This window comes from Mirounga leonina, unplaced genomic scaffold, assembly GCF_011800145.1.
Source record: "Mirounga leonina isolate KUSES-001 unplaced genomic scaffold, KU_Mleo_1.0 Mir_114, whole genome shotgun sequence".
Classification (NCBI taxonomy): Eukaryota; Metazoa; Chordata; class Mammalia; order Carnivora; family Phocidae; genus Mirounga; species Mirounga leonina.
Window position 1 is genome coordinate 48,650,242 of NW_023270265.1, and position 15,226 is coordinate 48,665,467.

General features: G+C 53.5%; 1 protein-coding gene across 2 annotated transcripts in view; it reads left to right on the forward strand.

The window, feature by feature from the left end:
- The first annotated feature begins 1,073 nt into the window (after positions 1–1,073).
- The window catches only part of DOCK1 (dedicator of cytokinesis 1), a 488,408-nt gene continuing 474,255 nt past the window's right edge, over positions 1,074–15,226 (forward strand). For both annotated transcript variants that reach the window (XM_034986026.1, XM_034986046.1), the window contains exon 1: positions 1,074–1,240. In XM_034986026.1, the coding sequence (XP_034841917.1) occupies positions 1,195–1,240 (46 nt within the window). In that variant the 5' untranslated portion in view covers positions 1,074–1,194. The remainder of the gene's footprint in view (positions 1,241–15,226) is intronic.

The window sequence follows — 15,226 nt, forward strand, 5'->3', positions numbered from 1 at the left end:
AGAGAGGACAGCCACTTAATATTATTCCAAATTAACTCCACTTACTGAACATTCTGGGATCTCTCCTTCCTCCTTCTCTTGGTTTTAAACTCTTACTCCTTTCTGACATTATGGTAAGAATGCATAGATGTGTGTGTTAAGTTTTTCCGTGGAGAATTCTGAAGCGCCAGTGTTTACTGGTGTGGAAACCCCGAGGGTCTGAGAACTCACCTACAGGGCGATGACCAGGTCCCGGAGAGCCCCTGCGCGTCTGTTCCACGCCTGACCCGAGCCTTCCTTTCCCAGCTCGCTCCTCTCCCCACTTCCTCTCTTCCCCTCCTTCACAGACGCTGAGTCCTACTGAACCAGCAGAACTTTCTGCGATCCCGAGGAGGACGAAGCCCCTGGGCCTCGGCGGGGCTTTTCTTGCCTCTCCCTCCCGGCTCTTCGGGGTAACTGCCCTCATTCAACACTCAAGCGAGAGGTCACTTCCCCGGGCAGCACTCCCGGACCAGCACTGCACCACCCCTTCCTTCCCACCCGCCCTGGGCGTCCCCGCCCGAGCACGAAGAGCTAAGCCATCTACTTGTAGTTGCTCCACTCGGCACCGCCTCGCCCCCCAGGCGGCGGCTAGGTGCTCAGTTCAAGTCCGTCCGCTTAGCGCAAGGACCACGTGCCGGGCAGGCTCCTCCCAGGGAACCTCCGGGTTTGCCCCGCTCCGGGTCTCCCTGCACCGCGGCGGAACCCGAGTCCGCCGTCTGAGCCCCGTGCTGTGCAAGCCCCGAGCTTCACGAGTCTCATAGAGCCCCCGTCGCCCCTCCGCCCAGGGCGCCCCCCTCTCGTCGCGGGACAGCCGGGGGTCCGGGGACTCCGCGCGGACGGAGCGGCCGCCGCCCCGCGGCACGGTCCCCGGGGGGGGGGGGGTCCCGCGGGCCGCGCGCGGGAGACCCAGGCTGCGGCGCGCGGTGCCAGACGCAGGGGCAGGGCTCCCGGGCCCCCGGCCGGCCCGCCTCTCGCCGGCGCTCCCGGCCTTTCCCATCCGGCCCGCGACGCTCCGCCCGCCCCGTCCCACATGACACCGCCTCCGCCGCAAACTTTTTCCTCCCCATCCTGTCGCGGCTCGAAGGGAATGGAAAATGGCGGCCTAGGCGCGGAGTTTCCTGCCCGAGCGGCGGCGGCGGCGGCGGCGGCGGCGGCGGCTCTCGCGGCGGCGCCATGACGCGCTGGGTGCCCACCAAGAGAGAGGAGAAATACGGCGTGGGTGAGCTCCGCGCGCCCACTCCGCGCCCGGCCTGCCCGACCTCCCCGCGGCGCGCGCTCCGGAGGGGCGGCGGGGCCGGGCGGGGCGCGGCGGGCGCGCCGGAGCCTGTTGCCGCCGGCCCGGCCCGAGTGCCCGGCGCCCCTCCGGAGCGCGGGCGAGCGGGGCCGGGGGCTCGCGGGGGCGGGGGCGGGCCGTGTCACCTCCCGGGCGTCCCCCCCCCCAGCCGCCGGGCGGGCACCCGTGGCGGAGCCCTCCAGCCTCCCCGGCCGCCCGAGCTCAGACCCCGTTCTGTCCGCGGCCGAAGCCTTCGGGTGGGCTGGCCGGGGCCAGGCCGTCCCGGGGTCATTGCTCGGCCGCGGCTTTCTGCTTTTGGGGGGAGCTGCGTGCAGGGTCTGGAGCTCCCCGGGCGGGCAGTTGCAAGTTGTAGGGATCCAAGCGAGGAGCTGTGCTCTCTCCCGGTGGGAAGTGGCGCGCGCGACCTGGGCGGGCCGGGCGCCCTGCCCGCCACTCGGTGGGCCCGGCCTGGGCCGTGCGGGGCCCCCGGAGCGGAGCGGCGGGCCGAGCGCTCCGGCGCCCCCGCGCTCGGGGAGCGGGTTGCGGGGGGCGGGACTGTTTTGGCTCCGCCGCTCTCTGTCGTTTCCTGCGGGGAGTGGGGGGAGTCGGGTTGCCAGTTCACATTTCGGACCGAGCGAGTGTACGGACGTTCCAGAGAGCGAGGCTTTCCTTGATGGCAGAACAGACGGACCCCAGCCCTCGCTGCGCCCTGCTGTCCTCCTCACCGGGGATTTGCAGCCTGGCTGCCAGAAGTCTGGGGTCCAGCCCGTCCTTTCTCACCCACCGTGTCGGGAGTCGGGGCCCTGGCTGCTCTCCGGGATCCCGGACCCTGGACCTTCATACTTTTCCGTCTAACTTTCCTCCTGCTCCTTTATTATCTCCGTCACCCAGGCTGCACTTTGCCTGACTTGTAAGGCCTTTTGTGACCTTGGCCGCCAGGTTGCGCCTCTCGGGGCTCCTCCTGGGGCTTCTGCACCCGCAGCGGGCAGGCCCCCCTGTCCCTGAGCTTTTGCGGTGCCGTGCCTACCCCCACTGCTGGTCTCCTGCAGAGCTGGCCCTCGACTTGGGCAAGCCTCTGGGGCGGCCCTGGCCCTCAGGGTTCTTTCTTTTTTGTGATTCCAGTGCTTGTCTCTATTAGGTGTCTGTGGTGTGACAGTGGAGCTGTTTGGACAGTGGCTGTGGGAACAGTCAGTCCTGAGACACTCCTAGGTCTTCTGGGCCCACACTCGTCTTGTTCCACATGCCCGCGGGGAGGGGTGTGTGTGTGTGTGCTTCTTGCTGCAGGACCGCTATGGCTGAGCTCTCTTCCCACCCCATTTCTAGAGGTGAGGAAGTGGAGGCCCAGACTTGGGCACGGAGGTCAGCGACAGAGGTGGGCTTTATGACTCTGGGACCTGAGTGTGTAAGCAGCACCCTGGGTGCTTCCACATGGTTTCATCCCAGCCACCCTGATAGGAACGTCGCCATCCATCTGCAGCTGATGGGGGAGGTGTGGGTGCCCATTCTGTTTGGGACTGCTTCAGGTGTGGTGACAGTGGGGGTCCCTGCTGTGGAGAGCCTGCTGTTGGGGGGTGTGTGTTTGTGTGAGGAGTGAGCTGAGGACTGGAACCCAGCAGAGACAGATGGAAGAGTGAGTGCCTGGAGCGCTCAGGCGAGGCAGGAGGAAGAGGCAGGAGGCAAGCGGAGGAGCAGGACCTCAGACAGCCCTGGGGAGGAGGCAGGGAGCTGCTCGAGCTCTGGCTGAGAGCTTTTGCCTCCCCCTCCCAGGCAGGTGGGGTGGGACTCCTGTCACTCCCCCTTGACAGAGGCACAGAGAAAATACGTGGTTCATAGCACTAGTAAGTGCTCCATCTGGGACTGGAACCCTGGCTCTGGAGTTGACACCATCCCACTGCGCGCCAGGAGGTGGGCAGGGGCTTCTCTTTGGAGCTCTGCATTTTAACATTGACACCTTTTGTTGGCTCACAGCATGACAGTGAGGACGCTGTAGGCGTGGCACCTGTTGAGTTGCTTGACTGTCCTGTCTAGGGAAGACCAAAGGGAGCATTCAGTGACAGAGTGAGCGCGGTCTCCGTGGTGGCGAGGGAGGTGACTGTGGGCAAGAACATGGCTGCGTCCCTCCCCATGACATCACACACCTTCCAGAAGCTTAGCTAGCACTCACTGTGGGGACCTTTGGCTAATGCTGTGGTTTTAAGAAAAGTCTGTGTTGAAAAGTTTCCAAAGGACCGTGTCCTGGATGGTTTTGCTAGGCAATTCCAGGAACAGTGTGAATGGCTGTCAGGTGGAGGGGAGAATGACTGCTCTGCTTGGTTTCACTCCAGTGGAGCCGAGGCCCCAGAACAGGGTAGCAGGGACGGGACAGCACAGCCTGTTCAGCATCAGTAGGAGCTTTAAATGACTGGAGTTCCGTTAGGCAACTCTTGATTCTGGGCAGAAGGGAAGGCGAGGATGCTCACATCCGGGTCAGCCCAAGCTCTCCACTGTTCTAGGAGTTGGCACTGGAGGGTCCCACTGGTTCTCAGGAAGGGAAGACAGAAGTGCTAGGGGATAGGGATTCATTCCCACTAGCTAATGGGCTGTTTCCTCCGAAGGGAAAATTACTGGGCACCCCCCCTTATCAAGCACAGTGTTTTTTGGGGGAGCCTAACAACAGGGCTATGTTTCCTTGGAGGGCTGTGGCAGGTCGTGGGTGGGTCTTGCTTCCACTCCGACCACTGACTCGTGGGGATGAATGAATCACGAGGGGAAAGAAAATGATAAAACTCCATCTCATTTGGAAACATGAATCACAGCTCATTGTTTGCAAGTACTTGGAATCTGTTAGAAGCATTGTTTGTAAATGAGACACTTCAGTTACTTATTTTGTAAATTGGGGAAAGGAGTAAACAGCTGATCTGTTGCTTCCTCAGCAAGGCTGGAAATGCTGTTCTCCTCCCCCACCCCATTTATTCCAGTGGGGGTTGGGGTTGCCCCCAGTAAATTTACTAGCCTGTTAATGTCTCCCCCTAGGCTTGAATTGGGTGGGTCAGTGTTTATGGATTTGGTTAATTAACAGAGGAATGAATTTTGACCTGTCCCACGGAGGGCTTGGACTGGGTGAACTTTTCCATCATCCCCCCAGCTAGGCAGAGTCTGAGGTCTCAACGATAATAAAATTATTATGGATCCTGTTCTTAAGATGAGGTGAAAAGATGGAGTGTGTTCTAGAGTCACACCTGAGGATGGTGTGCTTACTTCTCTCATTGGTGTGAGAGGCAGAATAATGGCTCCCTTCCCAAAATGTCCATACCGTAATCCCCAGAACCTGTAAATACGTTACGTGACATGGCAGAAAGGGCTTTGCAGATGTGGTTAACGTAATGAGACTTAGAGTTGGAGAGATGATCTTGCATTTTCTTTGTGGGCCCCCAAAGCAGAGAACTTTCTCTGGCTGGTCACAGAAGAGTGGAGTCAGGGGTCGCTGGCCCTGAGATGTAGGAGCCCCCTTGCAGGGACTAGAGAAAGCCCAGGGAGCTCAGGGCAGCCCCCAGCTGGCAACCAGCAAGGAAACGGGGACCTTAGTCCTACAGGCACAACTGGATTCTGCCAGTACCCCAACGAGCCTGGAAACAGATCCCTTCCTGAGCTTCCCACAAGAGCCCAGCAGGCCAGCAGCTGGATTTTGAGACCCAGAGCCACTGAGTGTCTGACCTGGGGAGCTGGAGAATATCCCTGTGGACCCTTTGAAGCTGCTCAGCGTGTGGCCGTTTGTTAAGGCAGCAAGAGAAACCCAACAGAGGTGGTGCTGAGAGCAGTTTGGGAAAGTAAGGTTCTCTTGCTAGCCTTCAGCTTTGTTATGGAGGAGATTGAACACCAGTGGACCCAAGTGTGGGTGCTTCGTTCTGGCTTTTTCTACGGAGAGCTCAAAGGGGATGCGGGTGTGTGTACTGCAGACACCTTTAACTCCTGGCTCTTACTCCTCATGTGGCCCATAAGCAAATTACTCATCTTCCTGAGCCTCGGTTTCCCCATCTGGACGGTGGAACTAAGCCTGGCTACCACAAAGACCAAGGACGATGCATTGAAATAATGTTGGCAGAAAAGGGGGCATCGTGTTTGAGATCAGCCAAGCACTCAATGGGGTGTTGCTTTTATTAATTTTTTATTTAATAAAGTACGGTTCAGAAATGTAGTGACAAGTGGTTTTCTGTTTGGATTTGACAGGTACAGTTTGCTGCAAGAATACTTTTCCTCAAAAGGTGATTTCTTAATGGTGTGTTTTGCCCCTCTCTTGGGGGAAAGTCTCATTTGCTTGGTGCTGGGGAGCATGACTTGTGTGTATTTAGATTAGTTCTGAGTGATGATAACTGCTAGGAGTAGTGTAATATCCAAATAAATTTGGGAGTGTGGGAGTTGCAGAGAGATGTCTTTTATTATCTAGAGTAGAAAACAAGCTGCTACTTTGGGGAAGAAAAATTAGATTTGATTGTAAGTAAATAGAAATGCAGACATTTTCATTCACTGGAGTTGCAGAAAAACCAAATTAGGGCATATTATATTTCTACAAACCTTATTTTACTTTGAAAACATTATAAAAATTTTAAATTTATTGTTGTGCCAATGTTTGCATAGAATATCACTTCTTACCAGGATTGTCTTAGGGGTTGTGAATAGTTCCTTCTCTTGTTTGCTTCCTGCCTTCAATCGTTCAATCCTTCCTTCCTCCTCTTTTTTATTTTTTCTTTAACTTTGTATTTTCAGATAATTATAAACACATATGTTTGTAACAGATAATACAGAGAGACCCCATATACCCATTACCAACTTACCTCTAGGTGACATCTTGCCAAACTACAGTACCATACAGAGCCAGGATATTGGCATGGATTCAGTCCAGGTACAGAGCATTGCCATCACTCCCAGGTCCTCTCCTCTTGTCCTTTTTTAGCCACACCCACCTCGCTCCTCCTTCCGGCACAGTCCCTGGCAACCAGTAATCTCTTCTCCATTTCTATAGTTTTAACTTTTTTTTTTTAAGATTTTTATTTATTTATTTGATAGAGACACAGCGAGAGAGGGAACACGAGCAGGGGGAGTGGGAGAGGGAGAAGCAGGCTTCACCCGATGTGGGGCTCAATCCCAGGACTCTGGGATCATGACCTGAGCTGAAAGCAGACGCTTAACGATGAGCCACCCAGGCGCCCCTAGTTTTATCATTTCAAGAATGTTACATGAATGGAATCATATAGCATGAAACCTCTTTGGATTGATTTTTATCAGGCCGCATAATTCTCTGGAGATTCATCAGGTGGTTGTGTGTATCAGTGGGTGGTTCCTTTTCATTGCAGAGTGGTGTTCCGTGGCATGGATCTGATGGATCAACCATTCACCTGCTGAAGGACATCTGGGTTTTGGCTATTATGAGTAAAGCTACTATGAACATTTATGCACAGGTTTTCACATGAACACAAGTCTTCATTTTCTGGGATAAGTGCCCAGGAATGCGATTGCTAAGTTGTATGTAGTTGTGTGTTTGGATTTTTAAGAAACTGCCAAACTATTCCAGAGTAGCTGCACCATTTTGCATTCCCACCAGCCACGTATGTGTGATCGGGGTTCTCCTTCCCAGCCTTTCTTGTCCCGCTTGCCTATTTTAGCCAGTCTGGTGGAGTGTGGCGGTGCGTTGTTGTGGTTTGGATTTGCATTTCCCTCTTTGCAGGATATCTTGGCGTAATTTGGGAGATGAGCCTGTGGGCTGCTGTGTGAGCCGCGGTGCGCGGGAAGGCTGCTGTTAGGTGGTGCTTGCGGGGCTGCCGCGGGGGGTGGGGGTGCCGCTGAGCCATGCAGTTGTCGAATGTGTTAGGGTCCCGAGTGCAGTTGGAAGAAGAGATCATGGGCTGGGAGGCCGGTGGGGCTGTCCAGCAGTGTGGGGCCAGCAGGACCCTACAGCCAGGGCCCTACACCACTGGCTCACCGCCGGGCACCATGTTCACACCCCTCTTCTGAGAGGTAAGCCCTGCGGAGGGGCCCCGGGGAAGGGTCAGAATCTGAGTTTTAGCTGAGGTGTGGCCACTCTTCATTGATGTGACCTGGGGCAAGTCTTTGAGCCTCTCCTGGCTGGTTCCAGATTTTCAAAATGGAGGCTAATGCTTGGCCCTGTGTACAAGGTCAGGCTGATGGGAGGTTCACAGGAACTAAAGGGCAGTTAAGGCACTTGGGAAACATGTAAATAGCAGTAGCACCGTACTTAAGTTTGCTTTTATTAATAAGGTGGGAAGTCCTTTGGGACCCTCCCTCAAGTCCGCATGTAAAGTATGTGTTTTAGTTTGCTGCCTTAACAAAGTACCACTCTGAGGAGCTTAAGCTGCAGGAATTTATTTTCTCAGTTCTGGAGGCTGGAAGTCCAAGATCAAGCTGTTGGCAGGGTTGGTTCCCTCTGAGGCCTTCTGCCTGGTGTGTGGATGGCTGTCTCACTGTGTCCTCACAAGGTCTTCTTCCGTGGTGTTTGTGTCCTCACCTCCTCTTCCTGGGTTCGGGCCCATCCTCATGACGTCATTACCTCAGTCATCTCTTTCAAGACCCTGTCTCCAAAGACATTCTCAGTTATTGGGGTGGGGGCAGAACTTAAGTGTTTGAATTTTGGGGGCTATAACCCCTAACATTATCACAAGTAAGACATTCCCTCTAAATTTTTGTGTGCTTTTGGTGGCCACCGTCTGAGTGATTATTTTTCTGCAAGGTCATGGGTCCCCAGTTCCTTGGGGATGCCTGGAAGAAGGAAGGAGGGAGATGGGAGGTGGGAGCTCGCAGTATGAGCCCTCCCTCACAAGGCTCACAGAATCTAATTTAAAGAATCAAATTAGTGTCTGTGTTCAGCCCTGGAAATTTCTTGTAATCACATGAGTGATGGGATGATACAGTGAGGGGGTTTGAGACCTGAACAGGAAGTTAAAACAGGTTGTAAGTGTGGTCAGTGGCATGGTGGGTGCACCTGGGGAACAGCTCTTCCTTAGGGGCGGCCCCATCACACTCCGCCTGCCTGTGGCATTAGGAGACCGAGCCCTCCAGCTTGGCTGTATTTCCAGTTTCGTATCGCTTGTAGTGTTGGCGTGTGGGTAGGGTGGCCAGGCCCCGTGTGGTTCCGGAATGCCAGGTGTCCAGTGATGGCAAGGAGCGCCTTTGGTACTGGATTGCATAGTCACTGTTGGGCCAAGTGCACAGCTCCAGGGCCTGCTCTTCACTCTGTAACTCGGCAGCCATCCCCCTCCCCTCAGGCACCTGAGATGCTGAAATTTCTATACGTGGGCACTCTCTGCTTCTAAAAACCAGGTGGTTTCACCCCAGCCAGATGTCTGTCAGCTTGTTAGTTTTTCACTTGGGTGCCTTGAGGAGGAAAAGGTGTTCTCTTCAGTGTGGGGTATCACAGAAGATCACAGATTGGGGGCATGGAGATGCATCTTTGAATCTCCGGTTCCTCTCTTGCCAGCCAGGTGACCTTGGGTGAGTTATTTACCGAATGCCCGAGCGTCCCCTTTGCAAATTGGTGATAATAACATCTTCCTCGGGCGGTTCTGGGGATAAAGAGAGAAGCTAGCACAAACCTGGCCCTGGGTCTGTGCTCGGTAGCTGTTTCTTTTATGCTCCCCTCGGCCTCTCAGTCTGTGCAACTCAGGCCACGTGGGCCCCATTATCTCTGCAACTCTGCAGCCCCTGCTTGTTGTAAGGGAGGGTCCCCGATGGGGGGAGAATTCCCTGGAATTTTAGTGTTCGCTCTGAAGTCCTATCGGGTTGGAGTTCCTACTGATCCCCAGAGCTCCTGAAGGGACCAGGTGAAGGGAGCCCAATAAAGCTTACGTGGATAAATCTCTTCCTGGAAACGTCACTCAGAGTCTTTGTCCTGGTGGCATTGCTTTTCACGGTTGCAGTTTGCTGCTGCATTTCCTCAAGAGTGCGATACAAATTCTGTGTGCCATCTTGAGTGATTTTGTTTAACTTACTTGGACTTGTTAGGTACGCTTTTATATGAAAATGTAACTATTGTGATTTCTTTTCTGAATTAGGGTTGGCTGGCTGCTGTAACAGAGCCCCAACATTTCCTGGGCTTCATACAATGAAAGTTTGTTATTTGTTTATGTCACAGGCCAAGTGGCTGGTGGGGAGGGGGCTCAGGGGCTCTTAAGCCTCTAGTCATCCGGGGACTCAGGCTCCTTCTGTCCTGAGGCTCTGCCCTCCGCTAGGCTCTTGGGCTCCTTACCTTTCAACCTGTGGCTGGGGAAAGAAGGAGATGGAGGACGTTTCACAGGAGCTTTTCCCTCTGCTGGGGCTGGAGGTGGTGCCCATCCCAGAACTCAGTGCCTGGCCCAACCTAACAGCATCTGGGCCTTGGAAATAGAGTCTAGCTGTGAGCCCTGCAAGAAGAGGAGGATGTGCATATTGGGGATCTCCTCTAACAGGTCCCTGCCGTCGACACCTACTTTCTATTAATCAGGAGGAATTAGACCCTTCAGCATTATTGGCACTGAACACAGAGATTGTAAGGTGTCACACCATTTTGTCCCTGAGAGTCACTTGGCAGAACAGATGTCCAGACCTCGGCAACAGTATGAAGAGATGCAAATGAGAACAGGTGCTGCCTTTTTCCTTGGCCTGTTTTCTGCTCCTTCTCTCCTGTAGATTCCAGGATGTCCTTCACTGTAGACCTGGCCCAGAGAGTACTCCTTGGGGGGTAGGGTAGACCTGTGAGCATAAGGGAGGCTGCCTTCTAAATGAGTCATCTTCATGTTTGTCTGGCAGTTCCTATTCTCACCATCCTGAAACATATGCAGCACCCCCAGATCCCATTCCTGCGTCTTTGGAATTCTTTGGGCCTCAGAAAGGTGGTGTACTTTAAGCCTGCCCATTAGAACAGTGTGTTTGTTTCTGAGTGTTGGGTTTTTTTTTATTAGAATGGAATCTTAATATTCTGAAATAACACTTGTCTCTATGACTAAGCATGCTCTGAAAAAAGGCTATAAAGGTTAATCAGTCGGGGCGCCTGGGTGGCTCAGTCCTTAAGCGTCTGCCTTCAGCTCAGGTCATGATCCCAGGGTCCCGGGATCGAGCCCCGCATTGGGCTCCCTGCTCGGCAGAAGCCTGCTTCTCCCTCTCCCACTCCCCCTGCTTGTGTTCCCTCTCTCGCTGTCTCTCTCTCTCTGTCAAATAATTGAATAAAATCTTAAAAAAAAAAAAAAAGTTAATCAGTCACAGCTATAGTAACTTAAAAGTTAGGTTGGGGGGCCATTATGGTGTAGGGTAAAGAGCAGTGGACTGGGAGTCAGAATGCCTGGAATCCAGGCCAGGGCGCTCCTCTTCTGCCTTATCTACCCTCCCAGGCCTCAGGCCCTTGGAGATGGGGCAATAGTGGCCTCCATTTAGCTAGAGGAGCTAGCAAGATAATGCACGCGGTAGAGGTAGAGCTTGCGGGAGGAGAAAGCGTCTATTATTTCCTCTTTCAGAAGGAGAAAGTACTACTTTGTATTAACGATGTTAGCCTGTTATAGAGAAAATATGTGATTACTGGTGATGGTTTTAATCAGTTTCTTGTTGGAAAAGGGCAGTGTGGCAGCGTGAGCATTACTTTTCCTAAGGTTTTGTAATTTTTGTTTTATTACTAAACAAGTTGTCTAGTCATTGATTAACAGTGTGAGCCATGAGCCTTATGGAGTAGGCACTAAGCTGAGCCGTTGAACCGATGCGTGAGGTGGATATTGATGAAGTTGAGTGTGTCCCAGCTTCCGTGAACAACGCAGTTGTTGTAAGCCACCGAGAAATTACAGGTCAAAGAAAACTGCCTTCAAATAACCTTTCTTCCTTCCTTCCAGTTTGCTTGCCAGCATTGTTCTTGGACGTGGGGGATCCAGAGCCGCCCTCTTGGGGTGTAGATCGTGGTCCAGCTCAGCAATCCCTTATGTAAAATTCTTAGGGCTAGTGGTGTTTTCAAATGCAGGTTTGTCTTGATGTGGAGAGGAAGATAGTACCTGTGTAGAAGGCTCACGTGCGTGCTGCACACCCCCAGCAGGTCTGGGGGCACCCCCACAGTCAGACATGTGGATGAGGCTGCGGGGGGTGTATGGTCACCTGCGATGTGAGGGAGGTGACCTGTGATCAGCCTGCTCTTCGCTCAGGCCCAGCTTTTGCCGTTAAATGAATTACCAGAAACTGTTTTTTTGAGTTTTGGGAGATGGCAGGGACATGGATCGTGTTTGATGTTTTTCATGGCGAAGCCAACAGCTTCAGTGCTTGTCAATCTGGGCTCTCAGGTTCTCCGATCAGAGTTTTCAGGCTGTGGTGGCTGCTGCCTGCTTGGAAACGCTTTAAAAAATGTCCTTTATAGCCTTCTGGCCTCACTGCCTGCTATGCTCCTGTCCAGCTTGGTGCTGGGCTGGTCCCAGGTCCCCATCTGTGATTTGCCCATTCCTGCCTTAGCTTCTTAGGACTCGTGCCCGGGGCCCCAGCCTTGCAGGTCTCATCCTCTCTGCCTCCTGACCCCTTCTGGAAGGGACTGCCCCTCTATTCCCAGCCCAGGCTGTGGGGACAAGTGTGTGCGAGGGCTGAGGGCCCAGCAGGAATGGCCCTGAGTCCCCAGGGCCTGGGAGTCTTGAGGCAGAAGGAGGGATGGGGGCGGGTAGTAGAGAGAGCATGGGGAGGGGGCAGGTGCACCCCAGGGTCAGGGAGTCAGCGTTGAGGAGAGGCCTGCCTTCCCCCCAGAGCTCACAGCGTTGTGGTTTTCTCTTCCTGATATCCTTAGCCAGAATCTCCTGATGTGGATTCTGGGCTGATGTAGCTGTGTGGCCAGGAGGCTGAGCTCTAGGCAGTGGGGCGCCACGAGGGGCCTGGAGCAGCTGGCCCCGAATCTGGATGACAGAGGCCTAGCTCTACCCAGGGGTACCGGTGCTGAACCCGGAAGTGTGACCCGGGGGTACACACAAACGTGGGCAGTGACCTGTTTGAGGCTCAGTGCCTTCTTCCTGTGAGTTTTCAGGGCCATCACTGCCTGTGGAGGCTGCCCCCTCAAAGCGAGGACTAGTGTTCAGGTTGGGATGCGTGCATGGGGGACTCTGCACCCCCTCTGTGCCCCAGTTTGTTCACTTGTCGACCGTGCATAACAGTAGTTGCTGCCTTAATTCATGTAAAACTGGCTTTCTGGACCTGCGCACTCTTGACATCCTGGGTTGGATAATTTTTGGTTGTGGGGGGCTGTCCTGTGCCTTTTCGGGTGCTTATCAGCATCCCTGGCCGCTACGCTAGATCTTAGGAGCACTCCCCTTCTCTCAGTTGTGACGGCCTACACAGCCATTGCCACATGTCCCCTGTGGGCAAGACGGCTCCCCTGCAGGAACGACTGGTATGAAGTCCAGGGGTGAAGCTGGACTCTGGGGCAACACCCACTGGCTGTTTACAGTGGCATCATGATGGTGTTGCTGGAAGCAGAGGCTCTCCTGATATCTGGGAAGGGCAGGCTGGGACCCTGCAGGACTGCTTCCTGAAGGGTGTGCTTTTGGGGAGAGGCCGGAGGGGAGGAAGCAAGGGGGAAGTTTGCAGGGGGAGTGGGTAGGGGCCTCCGGCCAGGCCTGCTGGCTGTGGGAAGGTGGTCAGGAGCCAGCTGTTGTTTCTTCTCCTTTTTGAGAAACACAAATGGCAGTTTAGAGGTCAGGTTCTGGGACAGGTGTGCAGATTACCAGGGGAATTAGGGACCCTCCCCGCATTCTTCCTCAGCAATCCCTTTCTGGCTGCACTGAGACCTCCAGAAATACAGGAGCTCAGGCATTCGCCATTGGAGTTGTATTTGCTGGAATAAAGGCACTTATCCAGACTCCTTTCTTCCCCCCGACAATAATAACTTATTTTCTTTAACGTAATTGACTTTTCCAGGGGCAAATAATGATTTAGCAGGAGGGAAATGTGATTATTTTTCTTCCAAATTGCTGTGCTTCTATTAACTTCACAAGATTTATTTTCAAGTCCTTCTAACGTCATGTGTGTTCTACCGCCTATTTTTCAAAGGCAGGAATGCATCTTGGTCCTCCAGGCACTGTGGCCAGGCTGCCGAGTTCTTCAGATGGTTCTTTGGGAGTGTTGCTTTGAAGATCAGCCTGGAGAGGCCAAGGGGAGGGAGAGGTGAGGATGGGAACCGATACTGGGGACCCCCACAGAATAAAGGGATGGATGGCACTCAGTCCGGCTGACCTCAGTGATGTCTGGTGGTATTTCTTTACCCAAACTCTGATATAGTCCACCCTGTGTGGTCTGGTAGTGCCACCGGGCCTTTGCGTGTGTTCTCCTCTCTGTAAATAGTCTTTATTTACCTCCCACCTCCAGGCTCAGCTCAACTTGTAAACCTTTCTCCACTCACCCAGGCTGAATGCGGGCCCGCCCCCTTGCTGCTCTCTGCAGTTCTACATATACTTCTACTCGTGGGGGCAGTTGGTGCACCTTACCCGTGGCCCCTGCTGGACAGAGGGCCCTGAGGACAAGGGCTGAGTTGTGTTCCTTTCTCTGTTCCCTGCACCTGGTATGGTCCCTGGAACACCTGTTGAATGAAGGCAGAGGGACAGGGATTTTATCTCAGCCAAGCATCGGGAACTAACTTGAAAGCTTCAGATCTCCTGTTGGTGGAGAGTCACATCTCTGGGTGTGTGGCCCCTTCTGGGACGTGTGACAGAATTGCTCAGGAATCCAGTGTGTGATTGGTTTAAATGGACTGAACAGCTCCCCCACCCTGGACTTCGGGTGGCTCCCTAAGAAGAGGCCCTGCCCTGAAGGAAAGGGGATGACTGGTGCCATGCTCATACAAACTTGGTGATCAGGCAGCTCAACCACACCTCCGGTCATGTGTTCCTCAGATAGCTGGGGGCATCGGAGCATGTCTGTGACTTGGCTGACCCTGCAACTTGCCCTCCGCCCCCCCATCTTCCCCTCCTCTCAGGCTGTTTCTCAAGTCCTTCTTCATGTGTTGCTCCAGTAACGTGCTTTCTCAGTCTAGCTGTTGGGGTCAAGTGCAGGGACTGGATGAACAGGAGGAGAGGAGAAGGAAAAGCCAGTTTGTGAAGGAAGATGGCAGGGCAAGTCCTGGCTCTGGGTCCTGGCGGCTGCGGAACCCCAGGGGGGCTCCGAGCAGCTTTCGGGGCCTGTGATCATCTGTAAAGTGAGATTCTTGCCCCCGTCTCTCCTGCCCTGCAGCATGGTGATGAGATGCCAGTGAAGTCAAAGTAGATCATATACACTGAAGTACTTTGTACCTGCAGAGCAGTGAACAGCTCAAAGAAACAGTCGTTTTTGTTTAGAACGGAGATCTGTAGCCTTTTTTCTGTCAAGGTCCAGATAATAAATACCTTAGGTTTTGCTGGCCAGGAGGCAAAATAGAGGGCACTACCTGGGTATGTATATAATCATTAAAAACATGGACCCACTCGGGGCGCTTGGATCGCTCAGTTGGTTAAGCGTCTGACTCTTGATCTTAGCTCAGGTCTTCATCTCAGGGTTTTAAGTCGAAGCCTGAGTTGGGCTCCTCACTGGGCGTGAAGCCTACTTAAACAAACAACGGAACCACTTGAAAGTGTAACAATCAGAAGATAGTTTGGCAATTCCTCAAAAAGTTTTAAACACACAACTACCACATCACTCAGAGATTCCACTCCTATGTCTGTTCCCTGAAGAACTGCAAACAGACGTTCCAACAAATACTTGTACATAAATGTGCACAGTGGTATTATTTACAATACCTGCAACGTGGAAACTGTCCACGTGTCCATCAGCAGATGAGTGCATAAATAAAATATGGCGCATCCATACAACGGAGGATTATTGAACCATAAAAATGAACGAAGCACTGATATACGTAACAACATGGATGAACCTAGAAAACATTATGCAGAGTGAAAGAAGACAGTCACAAAAGGACATACATCTTAG